We start from the raw sequence: 24,585 nt of genomic DNA on the forward strand, positions 1-24,585 counted from the left end.
TAAAGAGATATGGGTAAAATTGAAACTAAAAAAGGCATACTCTAAGGACATAGACAATAAGGAAGAGGATGACAAAAGGGAATATGAAGAGGTTAGGAAAGAAGTCAAAAAAAAAATTAGGAAAGCAAAGAGGAACTACAAGATTAAATTATCAAGGAAAACAAAAAGATATAGTTAAGTATTCCACAGACACACAAATTAATTTCAATATAGATAAGTGTGAGATGGTGTATTTTGGTAGGAAGAATAAGGAGGCCACATACTGCTTGGATAACTAAGAGTCTAAATGGGATAGAGGAGCAAAGGGATCTAGGGGTACAGGTACACCAATCACTAAAAAGTAGCCATAAAAGAAACAAATCAAGCAGAAAGGTTCAATTCCAGAGGGATAGAATTGAAAAGCGCAAGAAGTTATGTTAAACTTGTATAGAACCTTGGTTAGACCACACTTGGAGTACTGTGCACAGTTCTGGTCTCCATGTTATAGAAAGGATAGAGAGGCATTGGAGAGGGTGCAAAAAAGATTCACAAGGATGATACCAGAACTGAACAGGCTGGGGCTCTTCTCTCAAGAAGAGGCTGAGGGGTGACCTAATAGAGCACGTTAAGATAATGATAGGGTTTGATAGGGTAGACGTAGAGAAAATATTTGCACTTGTGGGAGAGTCCAAAACTAGAGGTCATAAATATAAAATCCAATAGGGAATTCAGGAGAAACTTCTTTATCCAAGAGTGGTAAAAATGTGGAACACGCTACCACAAGGAGTAATTGAGGCAAATAGCATAGATGCATTTAAGGGGAAGCTAGATAAGCACGAGGGAGAAAGGAATAGAAGGATATGCTGATAGGGTTAGATGAAGTAGAGAGGGAGGAGGCTCGTATGGAGCAGAAACGTCAGCACAGACCAGTTGGGCCGAATGCCCTATTTCTGTACTATAGTTTTGATGTACTCATAGGACTGTTCAGATCCAAATGGCCTCCAGGACCAGACCAACTCTTCAGGTGGATGATGAATCGAGTGTCAATGAGTATACTGATGGTATGTGGTGTTTTGGAAAGAAAAACATGTTTATACTTCAGATAAATAGAGTCTCCTTTGGTTACCATAAATGATCCCCAGAATATAAATTACAGTACAACTGTCGAAATTGGTCAAAAACACAGATCAAAAATACAGCACGTAGAGCTGCACACTTAAAGGCTAGCTCCGTTGACACTACAGTCCTCTGTTAATAGTAACAGCAGACAGTGTATTAATATTACTGTGACTCTGGTGTAAGTGGTCTGCACAAATCCACTTGGTGGGAGTTCCGAGTTTCATTTTACTTCAGTTAAGTCCAACAACACAGTTTTAAAAAAAAAACTAAAATTCTACAATAGACTAAATTATGTAAACAGTTCCTGTTGTGCAGGTTAGGTCATTTATCCACATTTAAAAACAAAATTCCAACTAAACTGTTGCATCTGTGGTTTTTAATTACCTCTTCAATCAGATATTGAATTCTCCTCACTTTCAGGTCTTTTTCATGATGCACACTATTCCCCTTTAGGGAGGTATGTAATAACATCCCAGGATAACTGGCCCAGACATTTTCCTTCCCTCCAGGGACATGTCTAGCCTCCACTCATCAATTCACTCCAATGACCTGGACAAGTTTAGGAATTTCCCTTGTGGCAAACTGCTGCACAAACATACATGTGATCACTCCATTTTTAAAAAATTCATCCTCAGGATGTGGGCGTCACTGGCAAAGCAAACTGTACTCCATGGTATAGTTCATTAGCGCACCAGCACATTATGCTAGATATTAAATTTTCACAGACTTATTTGAATTCTGAAAACACTGAAAATATGTTTCTACAGTTCTTCCTGAATGAGAATATAAATGCACCAGGTGAAATATTACAATACCGGTTTTAGTTGCAAAATAATTTATTTTTATGTGTAATTATATTTAGTTTTAGTTGTTGAATAGTGTTTTTGTAAAAATTATTAGTGCCTAACAAGATGAGGGATATTAACAGTAAAGAATGGAACTCTTCCCATTTTAGGCCCCCAGTGTCAGCATCCCGAGGTCATGTGTAGCACAGCCGGATGCAGAGGAAAAGATCCTCGACTCTGCACCAACAATATGCCTCAGCCCCAACCTCAAACAAGCATCTCTACTGCACCAGTGTAACATTTTTTCCCACTTTCCACACAAACCATCCTGTGGCCTAAGTTAGACAGCCAATTCATGACAAATTAGCAACAGTTTCATGCTGTAGGCCCATGCCCACTAGCAAATGGATCAAGACATCCCAAATGAATTTCATATTGGACCCTTACAGCCAGCAGCTGTAAGGGTCTTATCAACCTCAGCCTACACAAGATTAGGGCTCATGGGATTGGGGGCAATGTATTAGCATGGACTGAGGATTGGTTAACGGACAGAAAACAGAGAGTAGGAATAAATGGGTCATTTTCGGGTTGGCAGGCTGTAACTAGCGGGGTGCCGCAAGGATCAGTGCTTAGGCCTCAGCTGTTTACAATACATATCAATGGCTTCGATGAGCAGACCAAGTGTAATGTATCCAAGTTTGCTGTCGATACAAAGCTAGGTGGGAAAGTAAGCTGTGAGGAGGACGCATAGAGGCTGCAAAGGGATATAGACAGGTTAAGTGAATGGGCGAGAAGGTGGCAGATGGAGTGTAATGTGGGGAAATGTGAAATTATCCACTTTGGTAGGAATAGAAAAGCAGAATATTTTTTAAAAGGTGACAGACTAAGAAACATTCATAGTCAGAGGGATTTGGGTGTCTTCTCAAGAATCACAAAAAGTTAACATGCAGGTAGAGCAAGCAATTAGGAAGACAAATGGTATGTTAGCCTTTATTGCAAGGGTTTTGGAGTAGAAGAGAAAGGAGGTCTTGCTGCAATTATATAGGGCTCTGGTGAGACCACACTTGGAGTACTGTGTACAGTTTTGGTCTCCTTACCGAAGGAAGGATATACTTGCCTTAGAGGGGGTGCAACAAAGGTTCATTAGATTGATTCCTGGGATGAGAGGGTTGTCCTATGAGGAGATCTTGAGTTGAATGGGCCTATGGGTTCACTAATGTCCTTAAGGGAAGGAAACCTGCCGTCCTTACCCGCTCTGGCCTATATGCGACTCCAGGCCCACAACATTGTGGTTGATTCTTAATCACCCTCTGAAATGGCCTAGCAAGCCACTCAGTTGTAAAATCTCGCAAAAAAATGTCATAAGAAGAATAAAACCAGACGGACCACCCGGCATCGGACAACTAGGCACCAGACACGACAAAGGCTGATCGAGCCCAGTCGACCTGCAAAGTCCTCCTCACTAACATCTGGGAACTTCTGCCAAAATTGGGAGAGCTGTCCCAAAAAGACTAGTCAAGCAACAGCCTGACATAGCCATACTCACAGAATCATACCTTTCAGCTAACGTCCCAGACTCTTACATCACTATCCCTGGGTGTGTCCTGTCCCACCGGCAGGACAGACCCACAGAGGTGGCGGTACAGTGATATGCAGTCAGGAGGGAGTGGCCCTGGGAGTCCTCAACATTGACTCCGGACCCCATGAAATCTCATGGCATCAGGTCAAACATGGGCAAGGAAACCTTCTGCTGATTACCACCTACTGCCCTCCCTCAGCTGATGAATCAGTCCTCCTCCCGTGTTGAGCACCACTTGGAGGAAGCACTGAGGGTAGCAAGGGCACAGAATGTACTCTGGGTGGGGGACCTCAATGTCCATCACCAAGAGTGGCTCGGTAGCACCACTACTGACCGAGCTGGCCGAGTCCTGAAGGACATAGCTGCCAGACTGGGCCTGAGCAGGTGGTGAGTGAACCAACACGAGGGAAAAACCTACTTGACCTCGTCCTCATCAATCTACCTGTCACAAACGCATCTCTCCTTGACAGTATTGGTAGTAATGACCAACGCACAGTCCTTGTGGAGATGAAGTACCGTCTTCACACTGAGGACAGCAACCAACGGAGCACTACCACCGTTCTAGATGGGATAGATTCAGAACAGATCTAGCAGCTCAAAACTGGGCATCCATGAGACGCTGTGGGCCATCAGCAGCAGCAGGATTGTATTCCAGCACAATCTGAAACCTCATGGCCCGGCATATCCCTCACTCTACCATTACCAACAAGTCAGGGGATCAACCCTGGTTCAAGGAGGAGTGTAGAAGAGCATGCCAGAAGCAACACCAGGCGTACCTAAAAATGAGGTGCCAACCAGGAGAAGCTACAACACAGGACTACATACATGCTAAACAGTGGAAGCAACATGCTATAGTCAGAGCTAAACAATTCCACAACCAACAGATCAGATCAAAGCTCTGCAGTCCTGCCACATCCAGTCGTGAATGGTGGTGGACAATTAAACAACTAACGGGAGGAGGAGGCTCTGCAAACATCCCCATTCTCAATGATGGCGGAGTCCAGCACGTGAGTGCAAAAGACAAGGCTGAAGCGTTTGCAACCATCTTCAGCCAGAAGTGCCGAGTGAATGATCCATCTCAGCCTCCTCCCGATGTTCCCATCATCACAGAAGCCAGTCTTCAGCCAATTCGATTCACTCCACGTGATATCAAGAAACGGCTGAGTGCACTGGATACAACAAAGGCTATGGGCCCAGTCAACATCCAGGCTGTGGTGCTGAAGACTTGTGCTCCAGAACTAGCCGCGCCTCTAACCAAACTGTTCCAGTACAGCTACAACACTGGCATCCACCCGACAATGTGGAAAATTGCCCAGGTATGTCCTGTCCACAAAGAGCTGGACAAATCCAATCAGCCAATTATCGCCCCATCAGTCTACTCTCAATCATCAGCAAAGTGATGGAAGGTGTCGTCGACAGTGCTATCAAGCAGCACTTACTCACCAATGCTCAGTTTGGGTTCCGCCAGGACCACTCGGCTCCAGAACTCATTACAGCCTTGGTACAAACATGGACAGAAGTGCTGAATTCCAGAGGTTCGATGAGAGTGACTGCCCTTGACATCAAGGCAGCATTTGACCGAGTGTGGCACCAAGGAGCCCTAATAAAATTGAAGTTATTGGGAATCAGGGGGAAAACTCTCCAGTGGCTGGCGTCGTACTTAGCACAAAGGAAGATGGTAATGGTTGTTGGAGGCCAATCATTTCAGCCCCAGGACATTGCTGCAGGAGTTCCTCAGGGCAGTGTCCTCGACCCAACCATCTTCAGCTGCTTCATCAATGGCCTTCCCTCCATCATAAGGTCAGAAATGGGGATGTTCGCTGATGATTGCACAGAGTTCAGTTCCATTCCCTACCCCTCAGATAATGAAGCAGTCTGAGTCCGCATGCACTAAGACCTGGAGAACATCCAGGCTTGGGCTGATAAGTGGCAAGTAACATTCACGCCAGACAAATGACAGGCAATGACCTTCTCCAACAAGAGAGAGTCTAATCACCTCCTTTTGACAGTCAACGGCATTACCATCAGCAAATCCCCCACCATCAACATCCTGGGGATCACCATTGACCAGAAACTTAACTGGACCAGCCACATAAATACTATGGCTACAAAAGGTCAGCGGCTGGGTATTCTGCAGTGAGTGACTCCCTTCCTGACTCCCCAAAGCCTTTCCACCATTTACAAGGCACAGTCAGGAGTGTGATAGAATACTCTCCACTTGCCTGGATGAGTGCAGCTCCAACAACATTCAAGCAGCTCAACACCATCCCGGACAAAGCAGCCCGCTTGATTGGCACCCCATCCACCACCCTAAACATTCACTCCCTTCACCACCGGCGCACAGTGGCTGCAGTGTGTATCATTCACAGGATGCACTGCGGCAACTCACCAAGGCTTCTTCAACAGCACCTCCCAAACCCGCGACCTCTACCACCTGGAAGGACAAGGGCAGCAGGCACATGGGAACATCACCACCTGCACGTTCCCCTCCAAGTCACACACTATCGCGACTTGGAAATATATTGCCATTCCTTCATCGTTGCTGGGTCAAAATCCTGGAACTCCCTACCTAACAGCACTGTGGGAGAACCTTCACCACACGGACTGTAGCGGTTCAAGAAGGCGGCTCACCACCACCTTCTCAAGGGCAATTAGGAATGGGCAATAAATGCTGGCCTTGCCAGCGACGCCCACATCCCATGAATGAATAAAAAATATATATTCTCTCGAGTTTAGAAGAATGAGAGGTAATCTCATTGAAACATATAAAATTCTTATGGATCTTGACAGGGTAGATGCTGAGAGGCTGTTTCCCCTGGCTGGAGTGTCTAGAACTAGGGGGCATAGTCTCAAGGTAAGGGATGGGCCATTTAGGACCGAGATGAGGAAAAATTTCTTCACTCAGAGGGCTGTGACTCTTTAGAATTCTCTACCCCAGAGGGCTGTGGATGCTCAGTCATTGAGTATATTCAAGACTGAGATCGATAGATATTTGGACATGAAGGGAATCAAGGGACATGGGGATAGTGCAGGAAGGTGGAGTTGAGGTAGAAGATCAGCCATGATCTTACTGAATGGCGGTGCAGGCTCAAGGGGCCGTATGGCCGACTCCTGCTCCTATTTCTTATGTTCTTCGGAGTTAAAACCCAAGTCACAGAGGTTTAGGCCAGCATCCAATCCACTGCACTACCCTGTCCCCATAATTTGAGTTTTAACGAAAAAGGTTACTTATCATTATAGCTAATGAAAACCAGTTAATTTACGATGATTTGATGATGTTTCAGACATCTTATTAAAATAAATGGGAGCACAAAAGGCAGGAAAAACAGACATTGCATTAAGTAATCTAAGAATAAAGAAACATTTTGTGAACTTTCCCGCAGTTGGCTAATTTTTTTGGTAAAGTTAATCTATTTTATCCCCTCTGTTTGAGCTACATTACAACTGCTTCAAAGCAACTACCAGCTCCACTATGAGCTAACTTCAAGGAGATGCACGAGAACAGACAAGCTTGACTCTCCTTAACGTCTACCAGCAGCACTCATTTATTTTCCACAAACTAGTCCCAAGAAATATCTTCTCTATCCTCCCCACATAAGCTCCATCTGCACAACACATAAATCACTGAAATCTTTGAGAAATGTAATAGTTTTAGTCTAGTATGTCAGTAAATCAATAGCTAATGCAAACGCAAGGACTACCTAGGAGGTCAATAGAAAATAAGTAAATTTTAGTGCAATAATGATCAATCTTAAAAGGTTGCTATAATTTGACACTGGGTAAACAACTGCTGTATGAAGATACAAAGTCAGGAGAAAGTCAGGTAAAAGATGGTAGTGTGAACCTAACCACACTGATACCAATGATAAAAGTTAACTTTTCCCCTAAATATCAATTTCATAAAATGTTTATCTGAACGTACAAACATGAAAATTTTACAAACAGCAATTTACATTTATATAGCACCTTTAACATAGTAAAACGTCCCAAGACGCTTCACCGGCGTGTTATCGAACAAAATTTGACACCGAGCCACATAAGGAGGTATTAGGACGGGTAACCAAAAGCTTGGTCAAAGAGGCAGGTTTTAAGGAGTATCTTAAAGGAGGAGAGAGAGGTAGAGAGGTTTTGGGAGGGAATTCCAGAGCTTAGGACCTCGGCAGCTGAAGGTAGGCCGCCAATGGTGCAGCGATTAAAATTAGAGATGAGCAAGAGGCAAGAGTTGGAGGAGTGCAGAGATCTCAGAGGGCTGTAGGAGGTTAGAGATAGGGAGGGGTGAGGCCATGGAGGAATTTGAAAACAAAAATGAGAATTTTAAAATCGAGGTGTTCCCAGACCAGGAGCCAATGTTGGTCAGCAAGCACAGGGTGATGGGTGAATGGGACTCGGTGCGAGTTAGGATATGGGCAGCAGAGTTTTGGATGAGCTTGAAGATCCCTGAAGGGAGGACAGGTAGGTAAGGTGGTTAAGAAGGCATATGGTATTATTAGTCGAGGCATAGAATATAAGAGCAGGGAGGTTATGCTAGAACTGTATAAAACACTAGCTAAGCCACAGCTAGAGTGCTGCGTACAGTTCTAGTCACCACATTACAGGAAAGATGTGACTGCACTAGAGAAGGTACAGAGGAGATTTACGAGGATGTTGCCAGGACTAGAGAATTTTAGCTATGAGGACAGATTGGATAGGCTGGGGTTGTTCTCTTTGGAACAGAGGAGACTGAGGGGAGATTTAATTGAGGTGTATAAAATTATGAGGTGTCTAGATAAGTGGATAAGAAGGACCTATTTCCCTTAGCAGAGAGGTCAAAAACCAGGGGGCATAGATTTCAAGTAATTGGTAGAAGGATTAGAGGAGAAACTTTTTCACCCAGAGGATGGTGGCAGTCTGATTCTACGATTCTCAAGTTCATGGAGGGTGGAAGATGGGAGGCCAGCCAGAAGAACATTAGAATAGTCAAGTCTAGAGGTAATGAAGGCATGGATGAGGATTTCAGCAGCAGATAAGCCGAGGCAGGGGCGGAGACGGGCAAAGTTACGGAGGCGGAAGTCAGCGGTCTTAGTGATGGAGCGGATATGTAGTTGGAAGCTCATCGCAAATAGGACACCAAGGTTGCGAACAGTCTGGTTCAGCCTCAGACAGTGGCCATGAAGAGGGATGGAGTCTGTTGCAGGAACCAAAGACAGAGCCTTCGGTCTTCGCAATATTTAGTTGGAGGAAATTCTTGCTCATCCAGTACTGGGTGGTACTAAATTATATACTCCAAAGATCAAAATGAACAGACAGGTGACAAGGGGGCCTGGTGAGGTGTGTAATCTCCTTTCAGTCCCCAAATTCCAATTTGTCATTCATGTCAAATAAATAATTTACAATATATAATTGGAAAACTAAGATTTGTGATACCATAAAATTGTTTTAAAATATGAAAAACATATTGATACATGAGTTGTTTTTATTACCTCTATAAAATAGAATCGGCAATTAAATAAAACTATCTGCACCAAACTAGCTGGCCCTAGTTTACTTTTTGGGATTGGGAGAAGTTAATATTTCATTGCTGGCGATGACAACCTCCATTTCTATACTGCAATTGGAAAGAAGGTGATTTTAAAAAAACATTTTGGCAGCATTAGGAAAGATTTAGGATAGAGACAAGCAATGTTTTATAGACACTGTACATACTCAAAGGTGATGAATCAATGTTGAAGGAATTATCAGAATGAATTAAAAGTATGCGGTCATATTTATTTTTATGGATGACGTACGTGAAATTTGTTTTTTTTTTATTAAAACAAAACCTCAATGCTTGGCACATCTGCATTGGTTTTCCTCGGGCATTAAAGCTACTCACTCCAGCGACTTGCTGCACTCCCCAATGTCATCTACTTATCCCATCGTCATTACACGAATATGCATATAAACCTAGGGACAATAAATCAAAAGATGGCTTGGAGGGAAGAGGAAAAAAAAAACCCAACACATCAGCTGCCTGAGGGTGTAAGCCTCTCTGTTGAGTGCTACAAATACTGTGTGAAACCCTAAAAAACCTCAACTATACTCAAGACGCTGCATACTGCAGGTGCGATCACGTCACTCGCCCACGCTGGCCTGGGAATGGAAGAAAATGTTGCAAACGGTGAGAGTTCTAAACTCCAAGTTTTCTGTTCTGATCAGACACCCGGGAAGGACGAGCCGTGCTTGTGACCGGCAACAGAGCATCCGACATCCTCACGCACCAATCTTTCTCTTTCGCCTCTCCGCCCCACGGGGCGACGGCTAAGGCTGATACCACCTTGGTTTTTATAGGCATAACAGGCAAATATAACGAACACCATTCTGCAATAAATTCCCCGTTAGGTGGAAAGCGCTTTTGCAAAAGAAAAGGTCAATCGCGACAGAGGCGAAGCTGCAGAAAGTGCACAGGCCGGCCGGCCGGCCGGCCGAGCGAGCAGCCAGCTTTTTAAAACCGTCTCTTCAGTCAGGTCATTTCTTGCTTCACAGTTTTTTTTAAAAAAAATCCAACTCGGTCAAGCTCCAGGAAGGATTTGACCCGCCCCCTAATGGGGATGGGGGTTAAAATACAATCCCACTCACCGTGTTTTCTCCTCGGATTCGCCTGTTTTCTGTGCTTGCACCTTGAGGCATCCGCCATGATCCGCTCTACGTGGGCGCCGCCATCTTCTTTCATTTCATCCATAAACTCCAATGGGAAAGTAGTGGGGCCGCTCCTGGCCCCGTGAGCACTCGTTGGTTTACATCAAAGGGTATGTTGTGAATGGGCGAGAGAGTGTGTTGCTGGACCTTGGAATAGAATAACTAAATTGAAAGGAATTAAATGAAGCCTGCCAAGTACAGTCATTAGGGTTTAAAATGCAACCTATTTTGATGAATGTTAAAAATAAACACAGCTCCATATGTTTAAATAGGTTTTCAATTCTGTACAACTCTTGCCTAGCACAAATGTAAATTCTAATATCTGTATCTCTTATATTGACAGTCCTAGGATTGACAACACTTCAGGATTGTCCAGGAGTCTCCAGGAATTGCAAATGAATCTCCTGGACACCGGTGCAAACAACCCAGAAGAAAAATCATAGGGGAAGAAGGAAAAAATTGTGGTTTTTTTTCATCTTCTTTGAATATTTTCATTTAATAGTTATAAAAAATATTGGAGATGGAGGGAAAAAGGCTGTTTGGGTAGGGCAGTTGGAGGTGGGAGGTCATGTAATGAAACCTCCAAAAATATGTCCAAATAGAGTTGGCAACTTTAGACAGTCCTGAGGAACATATGGCAAGAAAAATCAGAATATGTTTCACTGCAATAAAATATATATTTTTTGTTTTTGTTACATAAGATTTAAAAACCCTTTTGTTCAACAAATGGATTGGATTAACAAAATTACCATTCTCCTGACCCACATTTACTCCCACTCCCACACTCAAATCTGAATGAAAAACTGAGACAATGTCATTCTGGGTGTCACAACATTCGTACCAATGTCATTGGGAAAGTTATCACCTTACTAGTTGATAATGTGTAAGTTTCTAATTGACCTCAATGACCCAACCCAAAAATTAGCATCTCCCATGATCACATTAAGAAGATTAAAGGGAATTGCAAAAATTACTCTGCTTCCCTAAAGCATGTATTTCATGAAGGTCCAATCCAGAATATGTGTTATGGTCAGGTTCAGTAGACCCAGTGCATGTGCCATATATGATAGTGCTATAAATTAGCTATTTTTTTTAGCTCTTAAAGGGAGTTTTGTAAATTCAGATTTTTTTAATTCATTCTTAGAATGTGGGCGTTGCTAGGAAGGCTGGCATTTATTGCCCATCTTTTGTCTATTGTTGCTGCCAAGATATTCCTGGTGATATTGCATTTTTAAAGATTTATTCATGTAATTGATATATGTAACTTGCCTATTTTCTTTTTGAATGGATGTGGCTTAGATTTGTTCTATTATTTTAATATAATACATTATTCTCAAGCCTAGATTGGTATGGCTGCAACAATACTCAAGAAGCTCAACACCATCCAAGCCAGAGCAATCTGCTTGATCGTGTCCCTGACAATGGACTTGATATCACCAGTGCACTAAGGCTGCAGTATGTACAATCTATAGGATGCATTGCAGCAACTCACAAAGCTTACTTCAACAGCACCTCACAGGAATGTAGGAAATATAGGAACTGGAACAGGCCATTTAGTCCCTCATGCCTGTTCCGCCATCGAGTTAGATCAAAACTCATCTGTACCTCAATTCCATTTACCTGCCTTTGTTCACCTCCCAACCCCTCAACAGCTATCACCAAAAAGAACAAGATCATGAGGATACAATCACCTTCAGGTTCCCCACATGGTTACATACTATCCTGACTTGGACATATATTGCCGTTCCTTCGTCATTGCTAGATCAAAATCCAGGAATTCCCTACCAAACCATTGTGGGAGCACCATCAGCACAAAGGCTGCAGTGGTACAAGGAGAAGGCCTGTCACTATCTTCTCAGAGCAACTAGGGATGGGCAATCAATGCAGCTTTGCCAGCATTGACTAAATCCTGAGAACAAATGAAAAATACAAATAATCAAGTCCCATATCTTCCTTTCCTCTGAGATTATCTTAGGTGAGGTTCAGTGACAGACCTCTTCTGCCAAACAAATTATATTTCAGGAGCTGAAATTTCATGCAAAGTTATGGAACAGCACATAACTTGATGGTTATGTAAAATGACATAAAATGACAGGTCTGGCAGAGTAGAAAGACTCCTCACAATTTTCTGATATGTAAACTAAGAGAAAACTTAATTTTTTTAAGTTATGTTTTATTCAGTACAAATTGTCCACAGGTATCACAATTCCGTTTTTAATAATATCTGCCTGGAGGCCCAGGTTTCCCAGGACAGCCTTTTGATGACTCTTACAAGCATTCTGATTAGTGATGTGGGGTTGCTTTGAAGCCAGTTTGGCAAAGTCCAGACTGGAATTGAAGCACTCCCATGGGTACTGGCTTGGTTTTACTTGGACCAGTATTTCCATTATAGAGTGCCAGAAGAGGAAATTACATCACTAAGTCCTGACATGCAAAAGTAAATCCATCCCATCTCTTGGACTGTGTAATCCTGGCATTATTTACTTTTCTGTTATGGAGCTGTTGCTAAGTTGTCCACAATCTGCTCCACTGGACTAGAATTTCAGATTTTCAAATCAGATTGAATATCAATGCAAATTAAGCCAAAGTGAACATGTAGATTTTAGCACCAGTTTTGGTGTATTTTCCTGGTCTGACATTCCTATGTTTGACAACAGAAGCCCTGAAATTCAGAGCTTCTCCTGATCTCCCGCCTTAACTCCAGTTGCGTCCAGTCTCTGCCATTTTTTTTAGTAGGGTTATGCCAAAGACCAGGAGAACCTCCATGGAATTTGAGGGCCTTAAAGTTTAAACTTGAAGCCTATTTCTGCACTTCAAGTACGAAATCATGCACATACACCTCACTGAGCGAGATTCATTAGTAAGCATCAAACTCAGACAAATGACTATTTCGGATGTCTGATGATGTACCCATAAACAGGTCTGAAAATGTGTGAAAAACACCTCAACGCAACGCTTTCAAAAACTTATTTATAGTTAAAACTTATGGGTAGAAAATTGAAATCACTTGGGGAGTCATCTTCCAGCTTTGGTAGGCTGAAAAAGTCACTTGCTGATGTGCAAAAAAACTGTCTGTTCCAAGTGCAGGTCCAACATTTACAGTATTTAAGTACTCTAAAAATCATAGACATGAAATGCAGTCATACAGGTGACACTGCATAGAAATTCTCATTGCCTGGAGACACAGCACAGATCAGAGACTTTGATATTACTGCAGGCTGGTATTGATATTGTGCCAACTTAACTTCATACTGGTGTAAGCCCCACAGCTGGAGTTCAAGGTGGGGGTGGGGTGAATGTATTTGTATTGATTAAGTGTAGAATGTAGGTTTAGGCTGCAAATTTCACTGTTAGATTAATTTCATACAAGGATCCTTCCAGAATTAAACTTTTTTTTATAAAAATGATGTTGCAGCTCTATGCAATCCTAGGACTCAGATCAGGTTCATTTGCCACTGGATTATTAAGCCTGAAACTTGATTGAAATTGCTTTGCAGCAGATAACATAAGATTTGCATACGGGCACTAATGATGAGTAGTAGCTGCAAATTCAGTATCCACAGGTTTTATTGCAAAATTAAGATTATTTAATACAGTGGTCAGTCAACTGAAAATGTCTGCTACAGACTGTTCTCCATCTCCCCTGCAAATTTGTCTCGGTTATTCTTTTTTATGTTAAGTAATTGGATACAATTTCTTGATATAACAGCAGGTTAAATAAATACATCTGTGTCAGAGTAAACCTAGTATGGAATCTACACCTAAGTGAGCAGTAGTGAATGGAACTGATACCACTTTAATTATAATAATAAGCATAGTACTAACAAATCTTTGGTCTACCACTAATGCAAATATACCCCATGCGTCTCCTGGCAAAATGTTATGTCATTTTGGAGACAGTGAACGGCTCTCCTCCGTTGTCCAGCTTGGTGGGACTGCCCTCGCTTGGTCCCATTCTTATCTATCCAGTAATAGCCAGAGAATCTCCTGCAATGAGTACTCTTCCCGCTCCCGCACCATTACCTCTCGAGTCTCCCAAGGATCTATCCTTGGCCTTCTCCAATTTATCACCTACATGATTTCCCTCAGTGACATCATATGAAAACACAACTTCAAGTTCCACATGTACACTGACAAAACCCAACTCTACCTCACCACCACCGCTCTTGACCCCTCCGCTACCTCTGTGTTGCCAGGCTGATTGTCCGACATCCTGCACTGGATGAAGAGAAATCTCCTCCAATTAAACATTGGGACAACCGCAGCCATTGTCTTCAGCTCCCACCACAAACTTCGTTCCCTCGCCACCGATTCCATTCCCCTCCCTGGCCACTGTCTGAGGCTGAACCAGACTGTTCACAACCTTGGCCTTCTATTTGACCCTGAGCTGAGCTTCCAACCCCATATCCTTTTCATCATTAAGACCGCCTACTTTCGCCTCCATAATATCGCCTGTCTCCACCTCTGCCTCAGCCCATCCGCTGCTGAAACCCTCATCCATGCTTTTGTTACCTCCAGACTCAACTATTCCAATGCTTTCCTGGTCGGACTCCCACCTTCGAACCCTCCATAAACCTGAGCTCATCAAAAACTCTGCTGCCCATATCCTACCTCACACTAAGTCTTGATCACTCATCACCCCTGTGCTCGCCGACCTACGTTGGCTCCCGGTGCTCGAACACCTCGACTTTAAAATTGTCATCCTTGTTTTTAAATCCCTCCATGGCCTCTCCCCTTCCTATTTCTGTAACCTCCTCCAGCCCTACAACCCTCCGAGATCTCTGCACTCTTCCAATTCTGGCGTCTGTGCAAGCCCGATTTTAATCGCTCCACCATTGGTAGCCGTGCCTTCAGCTGCCCAAGCCCTAGGCTGTGGAATTCCCTCCCTAAATCTCTCTGCCTCTTCCCCTCTCTCTCACCCTTTAAGGCACTCCTTAAAACCTACCTCTTTTACCAAGCTTTTAATCACCTGTCTTAGTGTCTCCTTCTTTGGCTTGGTGTCAGTTTTGCTTTTTGTCCAATTGCGATCCTGTGAAGCGCCTTGGGACGTTTCACTACGTTAAAGATGCTATATAAATGCAAATTGTTGCTGTTGTGTATCCTCCCATCCCTTCACCCCACCATTAGCAGCTGTGCCCTCAGCCGCCGACTCACTGTCACTCTCGAATTCTCTCCATAAACTCGACCACCTTTCCAACTATCTCTTTTTCTTGAATACTCTCCTCAAAAGCCAGCCTTTGGTCAGTGCTCTTAATCTCTCATTCTTGAGCTCAGCATCATTTTTCCTCTCATCTCTGCAAAGCGCCATGGAAGTTTTTCTACATTAAAGTCACCATATAAAGGCATGTTGTTGTTGGAGGAATTAATTGCTTAATGTTAGATAAGCTGTTAGAGAGTGTACAACAGCCTTGGGATCCAATGAAGGAGGTGGAGTGGTAAAGCTGGGTGTTGTCAGATCATCCAATGCTTCTGGATGATATCCCTACGTTATAACACTGACTACACTTCAAAAGTGCATCATTGGCTGTGAAGCACTTTGGCACGTCCTGAGGTTGTGAAAGGTGCTATATAATTACACACTCTTTTTCTTTTTGAGGGGTAGCACAAAAATGAGGAAAAGGAGGGTGTAACAAAAATATGGAATTTTTGTTTAAGATGTAGCTTTGTTTTGGATTCTATAGTTCTGTCAGTCTATATAAGGGGTTAAAAAAACAGCATCATTCATAGAAAAACATGCCCTAATTTACTTTCTTACAATAGTTGCACCAATTATTTTGTTATGCCAGGTGGTTGAGGGAGGGGCCAAACTATTCAACTGAAATGTAAACATCTTGGGGGATTGGTTCCATTGTATATCTAATTGGCTGCTTGTTTTGAGTTCAACAGACAGTTATATAAATTTGCTTGCTCACAGTTATTTTATGTAAAGTATTTTTTAACTTATCTGATTCAAATTGGAAGTCTGAAACCTTCAGAGAGATATAATTAGGTCAACAAGCTTCTGTGGATGGTGGAATAAAAAGAACCACCATACAAGAATATTATGGTCATTATAGTTTAGCATACCTACAGTGAGTCACTGCTACTGTTCATTTCTTCTTTTATTGTTCAATAAATGTGTTTGTCAGTTAAAACCTAAGTCACAGTCCTGTGAAATGCTATTCTACGTCTTCCAAACTCAAGGAAGAGCAGAGGTGATGATACATGTACGCCGAAGTAGTGATGAAAGTTCTCTGTTTGATCCCTTGCCTAGATATCTGGGTAAGTGAAAGCACACTGGAACATAAGGTTTTAAGAGTCACCAATGAGAGTGGTCTGAGAAATTGAACCCAAAAAATATCCAGAGTAAAAAATAATGATCCCTCCTCCTCAAAAAAAACTGGATCAGATGGGACCAAGGATGGAGCTCTGGGATATACCGGAGATGGCCTCACAAGCACAGGAGGAGAAACCACTGGACAAAATGTAATGACTTAGTTGTGACATTCAATTCCTTGGCTGAGTATTTCCATCTGATGCATACTGAAGACAAAAAAGTGGTGGAAGTGTAAGAATTTCCAAGCAACCTTGGCAGCACTTATCACTGTAGGCAACTACAGTGTTCTCGAAAGCATATCTGCCCAGTAATAGAATACTGCTCCCAGCAATCACCAGGGACAACTTTATGAGATAATTATCGTTGTTGTAGTTGTTCCCAGTTGTAACCTGATGTGGCACATATGGGGATGAGCTATCCCAACTGCGTTCAGGAAAACCAGGTCTACATGTGACCTAATCAGTGGTCCTTAAACGTGGCAGGCCGCCACCAAAAAGCTACGTTTTTAAAATATACACAAGAGTGCCATCCTGTACTTTGAGAAATTCAACAAAGCGGTGAAATTGGCCATCCCTATTATACTGTTGTTGGGAAAGGAGATGAAAATGTTGGCCCTATTGAACAATGCATCAGTTATCTATTTGATATACCTATGCAGAGCAAATTGACTGACACTGCAGATGTCCCTTGTGGTAGGAGGCTGAGGTGATATGGTTGAGAGAAGAGGTGACCTTAAGTAACACTGGCAGTGCCATACCTGTGGTGGAGGATGGTTGCTGGTCTCTTTGTAGCATATGGCACAGCTCTGTAACTGCCTGCCTGCTCACCCTTAGCTTTGGAGGTAGTTTTCTATCTTTGCCAGATAGGGCCTCTTACATGAAATCCTGTGATGGAGAAGATTGAAAGCAATCCCCACAACTTGCAAAGAAATGGCAGGAACAAAGATTGCAGTGTACCTTTAAGGCATCCCTTCCCGCTGACATTTAGCCTCCTTTTTGAATGAGTTTGAGTCGTGTTGGTATGATCTGAATAAAATGTGGCTATCTAAGGAAGCTCTCAAAAAAGCAATGCCCACAATAAAACAGGTTAGGAATCTTGTGTGCACAGTGGAGAAGTGAGTAAGCATACTCCAGGCTTAATTAACTTCCTGACACATCAAACTCGTTGCAAACAAATAATGCTTCATTTTAAGTGCCCAACATAAGGGTAGAAATCCCGTGAAAATTCCCTCATAAGTATAACTTGCAGAAGAATGTGTGAGAGCCAGCTCAAGATAATGCACAGGCTTACTGTACCATACATCTGGTCCACAAATTTGGAAGAGAGAGTATAACAGATTTCACAATACTGCAGATCCAAGTTTTTGTTTGCTAGTGAGTAAATACCCCTGCAATATGCAGCCTAGTGCAATGTCACTGCTAACTGTAAGAGGATATTTCTCCCCTCCCCACACTGTGGCGAGCCCAACACTCCCCACAATAAACATGTGGCTGTAACATCTGTGAGACATACGACAGTCGGAAAGGGTGTTGTATGGACTCTACCCGGAACTTGCGAAGTACCAGGGAGTCTGGGACCCATTGCTGAAAGGTCACAGGACCCAGGCACCTCCCACGCAGACCAGACCACCTCGCCCAAGAAAGTCAGAGAGAAGCAGCAAACTAATAACCCCCTCCAAGTGCTCCAAAAAACAACAATGCCTGAATTCTATAAGGCCCATCACCACATTCATTAGACCCATGACACCCCTTGACCCAGCCAAATCCCAGCGATTGTTGTCAAATTATCCTCACCCCCAAACATAATGTACCAACTACCTTGTGTATTCCTCTGTGAATACCAATGTGCACTATTGTAAGCAGTGCATAACAAACAGCACAGTGACTTTACAAAATATATTCGTGTACTTTTTGTCAAGGAAAATTAATTTAGAAAAAAAACTTTTAAAAAAAAGAATGAGTAAACCTGACCCCATAACACATGAGCAATCAAACTACACGTGTGTTTTTGTTATTTATTTTGTTTTCTACTATTTTTTCCTTTTCTCGCTCTCTCTTCTAAAACCATGGGCAATGGCAGCTGTGGAATACATTACCCAAGTAACTATTCTTCATCGGTGAGCCTAGGTAGTGAGTGCCTACAAACAATTTGACTGTGGGGAACATCACAGCTGAGCTTGGTCCTGGTAAAATTGATCATCAGCACATGCATACTTTCCAACAGTTGTCCATGGATAACAATCATGCTTGGATACCCTGCCTGATTTTTCAGTCAGGTCTCAAAGCCAACTGTAGCTTTTCCACTGCTGCCCTGGATAAAAATCAGTGCATTCATCAGCAGCGATCTAACTTGGAAGTGTTATGGTTTATACGGCTTAGTGCCACAGCAAATGATGCAATTACCCATGGAGCAATAGGGATAGCCCCCACTTGTTCTTTAAATTTTACATCATACTGGGACCTGTGCGTTCTTCCATTTAGACAGGTAATTGTAGTTCTTTTTTAAAGTTTAAATGTTGGCTTAAGTAAACAAAACTTTAATCCTATTGATATGTGTCATCAAGGAGAAATATAGAAGTCGCACTGTGATTAAGCATATTCTGGTGTTGGGGATTGTAAGTGGCTTATGACATTATTGCTTTTGCTAGCTTTGAAGATTTAAATTTTCACACTTTTGATTATTTCATTTTGTTTTTGTCACAAAATTTGAACAGAGAAGAATGACAGCAATAATGTTATACCTGGTCATGTGGTATACTTCATGCCAGTCGAATACAAGCTATGAAGGTAGTGGTTTCACAAAGCACCTGAGACCACATCCATTGTATAACTATAGAATAATTAATAGTTATGGAAATAAATGTTTTTTTTTATTCGTTCATGGGATGTGGGCGTCGCTGGCGAGGCCAGCATTTATTGCCCATCCCTAATTGCCCTTGAGAAGGTGGTGGTGAGCCGCATTCTTGAACCGCTGCAGTCCATGTGGTGATGGTTCTCCCACAGTGCTGTTAGGAAGGGAGTTCCAGGATTTTGACCCAGCGACGATGAAGGAACGGCGATATATTTCCAAGTCGGGATGGTGTGTGACTTGGAGGGGAACGTGCAGGTGGTGTTGTTCCCATGTGCCTGCTGCTCTTGTCCTTCTAGGTGGTAGAGGTCGCGGGTTTGGGAGGTGCTGTCGAAGAAGCCTTGGCGAGTTGCTTCAGTGCATCCTGTGGATGGTACACACTGCAGCCACTGTGCGCCGGTGGTGAAGGGAGTGAATGTTTAGGGTGGTGGATGGGGTGCCAATCAAGCGGGCTGCTTTATCTTGGATGGTGTCGAGCTTCTTGAGTGTTGTTGGAGCTGCACTCATCCAAGCAAGTGGAGAGTATTCCATCACACTCCTGACTTGTGGCTTGTAGATGGTGGAAAGGCTTTGGGGAGTCAGGAGGTGAGTCACTCGCTGCAGAATACCCAGCCTCTGACCTGCTCTCGCAGCCACAGTATTTATATGGCTCATCCAGTTAAGTTTCTGATCAATGGTGACCCCCAGGATGTTGATGGTGGGGGATTCGGCGATGGTAATGCTGTTGAATGTCAACGGGAGGTGGTTAGACTCTCTCTGGTTGGAGATGGTCATTGCCTGGCACTTGTCTGGCGCCAATGTTACTTGCCACTTATGAGCCCAAGCCTGGATGTTGTCCAGTCTTGCTGCATGCGGGCTCGGACTGCTTCATTATTTGAGGGGTTGCGAATGGAACTGAACACTGTGCAATCATCAGCGAACTGTTTGAATTGATCATAGAATCATAGAAAGGTTATAGCACAGAAGGAGGCCATTCTGCCCATCAAGTCCGCATTGGCTCTATGCAAGAGCAATCCAGCTCGTCCCACTCCTCTGCCCTTTCCCCGGAGCCCTGCAATTTTTTTCCTTTCAAGTACTTATCCAGTTCCCTTTTGAAGGCCATGATTGAATCTGCCTCCACCACCCCCTCGGGCAGTGCATTCCAGATCCTAACCACTCGCTGTGTAAAAAAGTTTTTTGTCATGTCACTTTTGGTTCATCCCTGAAATCATTGTAGTAAATCTCTTCTACACCCTTTCTAAGGCCTTCACATCTTTCCCGAAGTGCGGTGCCCAGAACTGGACACAATATTCCAGTTTTGGTGAACCAGTATTTTATAAACGTTCATCATGACGTCCATGCTTTTGTACTCTATGCCTCTATTTATTAAGCCCAGGATCCCATATGCTTTATTAACCACTTTCTCAAACTGCCCTGCCACCTTCAACGATTTGTGCGCATATACCCCCAGATCTCTCTGTTCCTCTACCCCTATTAGAGTTGTGCCCTCTAGTTCATATTATATTGCCTCTCCTCGTTCTTCCTACCAAAATGTATCACTTCGCATTTTTCTGTGTTAATATTGCCTTATAATTTCTCAGAAACATCTCAAAATACTTTACAGCCTGAATTCCTTTGAATAATAGTGGTCACTATCATTCAGGCAAAATGGCAGCCATTTTGCACACAGCAAGATCCAAGAACAGTAATCAGGTAAATAACCAGTTAATCTGTTTTTAGTTGTATAGTTGATGGACGGATATTTGGCAGGACACTTGGAAGAATTTCGAATACTGCCTTGGGATTTTTAATATCCAGTTGAGCAGGCAGACAAGTCCTCAGTTAAACATCTCATCCAAAGAATGCCACCGCCATTCATTTAGTTTTGCGCTGGAGTGTCAGTTAAGAGAGTGAGCTCAAACTCCTGGTCTGGAGCTCTAATCCACAACCATCTGATGCAGAGACAGGAGTATTTCCAACTAAGCCAAGCTAACGCAAATGGGGTAGATATGGGGTGAACTACAGACATGTACATCATTCTAAAGTGTACTTGGGTTAGTGCATTCATGAAAGGTGCAAAGTCAAAACCAAGTAAAAACCTCAATAAATTAAATCCATGACCAATTATAGTTTTTTTGTAATTACATCAGGATGATAAAAACTGTAATTTTGTTTTCTCTTTTATCTTTGCTAGGGGAAAGGGAAAGATGGGTTAGAAAAATTCACAAAAGGGTTATATTCCACAGTGACAAAAGCTTTAGTACATATCCAACAATCGTATAACTGAAGAAGTAATATAGATTTTACCTCGATCTGTGATAAAAACATTAACAGCCTTTTGAATCATACAAACTTGTCATAAGTAGTGTTTCTGAGAAAGAGAGAAAAGAAGAAAGGTAGAGATCAGTCATCTGAGCTAATTTCCCTGCTTAGCTTTTGGCTTAGCACCCATTGCCATAGATGCTAAACCCAGTGCTAAATTGAGATGCAACAAATGCTACTGGAGATCGAAGCTCGATTTCTTCATTAGCTTCAAAGTAAAGCTAAAATCTTCAGTGACATTTTCTTTTGCTATTTCCAAGCTTGTTGAGGTACTAATTTAGGCCTGTTTGTTGCATCACTAGTTCCACCGGTACTGCCCTCTGCTGATTTCTACTTACATACAGTCCCCACCGCTTATAGTGGGCACATTGGTGCAAATGCAATTTGCCCGCTATACACGATGGCCAATATAACAGGGTAGCTACAACAACAGGGCAGTAGGTCATTGCTCACCATTTTCGGGATGCTATAGCCCTGTTTCCACCGGTGTCAATGACCTACATTGGCTCCCGGTCATCCAACACCACGGTTTTCAAAATTCTCATCCTCATGTTCAAATTTCTCCATGGCCTTACCCCTTCCTATCTCTGTAAACTGCTGCAGCCCTATAACCCTCCGAGAACTCTGCTTTCCTCCAATTCTGGCCTCTTGTGCATTCCCTTCTTCCTTTGCCCCACCATTGGCGGACATGCCTTCAGCTGTCTCGGCTCTAAGCTGTGGAATTCCCTCCCTAAACCTCTCCGGCTCTTTACATTTGTCTCCTCCTTTAAGACACTCCTTAAAACGTACCTCTTTGATCAAGCCTTTGGTCACCTGTCCTAATGTCTCTTTCTTTGACTGAGTGTCAATTTATTTGTCTGATTACACTCCTGTGAAATGCCTTGGGATGTTTTACTATGTTAAAGGTGCTATATTAATGCAAGTTGTTGTTGTTGATAACAGGAATGCAACATCACAAGCACAAGAACTCAGTCGAGGTTCTACTACATTTAAGTTGATTTGCAAAATTGCAGCAAAATAATCTTTGCATTCAAATATGGCAATGTGCATATTAAATCAAGAATAATGAGGGATATTTTCCTCCATGTATTAATTTTGAATGTTGCATAAACCAGGAGTGCAAGACCAGTAGAAAATGGTGATGGACTTTTCGTCCATTAGTACTTCCTGTCCTAAAACAAGTTAATAAAAATTAATGAATAAAGGTTTTGCCTATTAAGGCTTTGATGAAGCCCAATCACGAGGTAACTGTGCAAAATTATTGCAGGGGAGGTGTCTGGAATATAAACAAAAACTGAGTTCTGAATTCATAGAAATACATAGATAGAAATACATAGAACATGGAAACAGGCCATGCAGCCCAACCAGTCCGTGTCGGCGTTTATCCTCCATGCGAGCAAACAGTTCTAATTGCCCTTTACCTTCATCCACACACGGGCAATAAATGCCAGCTTTGCAAGTGACGCCCATATTCCAAGAATGAATTTTTAAAATCCATTCTAATCTTTAAAGATGACATAAGAACATAAGAAATAGGAGCAGGAGTAGGCCATTCGGCCCCTCGAGCCTGCTCCGCCATTCAATAAGATCATGGTTGATCTGATCCTAACCTCAAATCTAAATTCATGTCCAATTTCCTGCCTGCTCCCCCTAACCCCTAATTCCCTTTACTTCTAGGAAACTGTCTATTTCTGTTTTAAATTTATTTAACGACGTAGCTTCCACAGCTTCCTGGGGCAGCAAATTCCACAGACCTACTACCCTCTGAGTGAAGAAGTTTCTCCTCATCTCAGTTTTGAAAGAGCAACCCCTTATTCTAAGATTATGCCCCCTAGTTCTAGTTTCACCCATCCTTGGGAACATCCTTACCGCATCCACCCGATCAAGCCCCTTCACAATCTTATATGTTTCAATAAGATCGCCTCTCATTCTTCTGAACTCCAATGAGTAGAGTCCCAATCTACTCAACCTCTCCTCATATGTCCACCCCCTCATCCCCGGGATTAACCAAGTGAACCTTCTTTGTACTGCCTCAAGAGCAAGTATGTCTTTTCTTAAGTATGGAGACCAAAACTGTATGCAGTATTCCAGGTGCGGTCTCACCAATACCTTATATAACTGCAGCAATACCTCCCTGTTTTTATATTCTATCCCCCGAGCAATAAAAGCCAACATTCTGTTGGCCTTCTTGATCACCTGCTGCACCTGCAAACTAACATTTTGATTTTCTTGCACTAGGACCCCCAGATCCCTTTGAACTGCAGTACTTTCCAGTTCCTCGCCATTAAGATAATAACTTGCTCTCTGATTTTTCCTGCCAAAGTGCATAACCTCACATTTTCCAATATTGTATTGCATCTGCCAAATCTCCACCCACTCACCCAGCCTGTCTATATCCCATAGTTTATGGACATAGTTTAAGTCCCAGCCACTAATCCTGGAAATGAATTCACATCCTCACAACTCTCTGTGTAAAGAAGTTTCTCTTACACTCTGTTCTAAATCTCTTACATTTAATCTTGTATCTAAGGCCCCTCAACTACTGGAAACATCTGCTTCTATTTTCCCTCTTTCATCCTTTCATAATTTTAAACACTTCTATCATATCTTTCTGAAATTTGCATTGTTTTAACGAAAAAGGACCCAATTTTTAAAAAGTTTTTCTTTTCCTAATACCAAACATCATCCCAGTGAATCTGACCTACCTTCTCTAAAGCCTCAATATCCTTCTATAGCCTGGGCCTCAATACTGCATACAGTACTCTAACTGAGGTCTTATTAAGGTTTTATATAAACTTATCATGAATTCTTGGCTTTTATATTCACACTCAGAACTGGTGTTAGTCCAATAAAGACTTTGAAGTATAGTGAAACCCTATTTTACTGATCACTGATCAATCACTTATTATAATGAAGAAATTTGCTTTCCAAAATCACAACTCATCTTCTATTATATTATTACAATTATTTGTAGGTCCACAAAAAGCAGGACAAATCCAATCCGG

At 42.6% G+C, this 24,585-nt stretch overlaps 1 protein-coding gene across 6 annotated transcripts in view; it reads right to left on the reverse strand.

The window, feature by feature from the left end:
• Window positions 1-24,585, reverse strand: part of znf438 (zinc finger protein 438) — a 257,100-nt gene that overhangs the window by 195,686 nt on the left and 36,829 nt on the right. For 4 of the 6 annotated variants that reach the window (XR_010968362.1, XR_010968360.1, XM_068007411.1 and 1 more), the window contains exon 1: window positions 10,057-10,198. The exons of 1 other annotated variant lie outside the window; for it this stretch is intronic. Coding sequence is in view for 3 of the 5 variants with exons in the window: in XM_068007411.1 (XP_067863512.1) it covers window positions 10,057-10,159 (103 nt within the window). In the remaining 2 variants the exon portion in view is untranslated. Of the gene's footprint in view, window positions 1-10,056; window positions 10,199-24,585 lie in introns of those variants that run through there. One more of the 6 variants, XM_068007402.1, reaches the window with a different exon arrangement.

Source organism: Heptranchias perlo, chromosome 2 (genome assembly GCF_035084215.1).
Source record: "Heptranchias perlo isolate sHepPer1 chromosome 2, sHepPer1.hap1, whole genome shotgun sequence".
NCBI lineage: Eukaryota > Metazoa > Chordata > Chondrichthyes > Hexanchiformes > Hexanchidae > Heptranchias > Heptranchias perlo.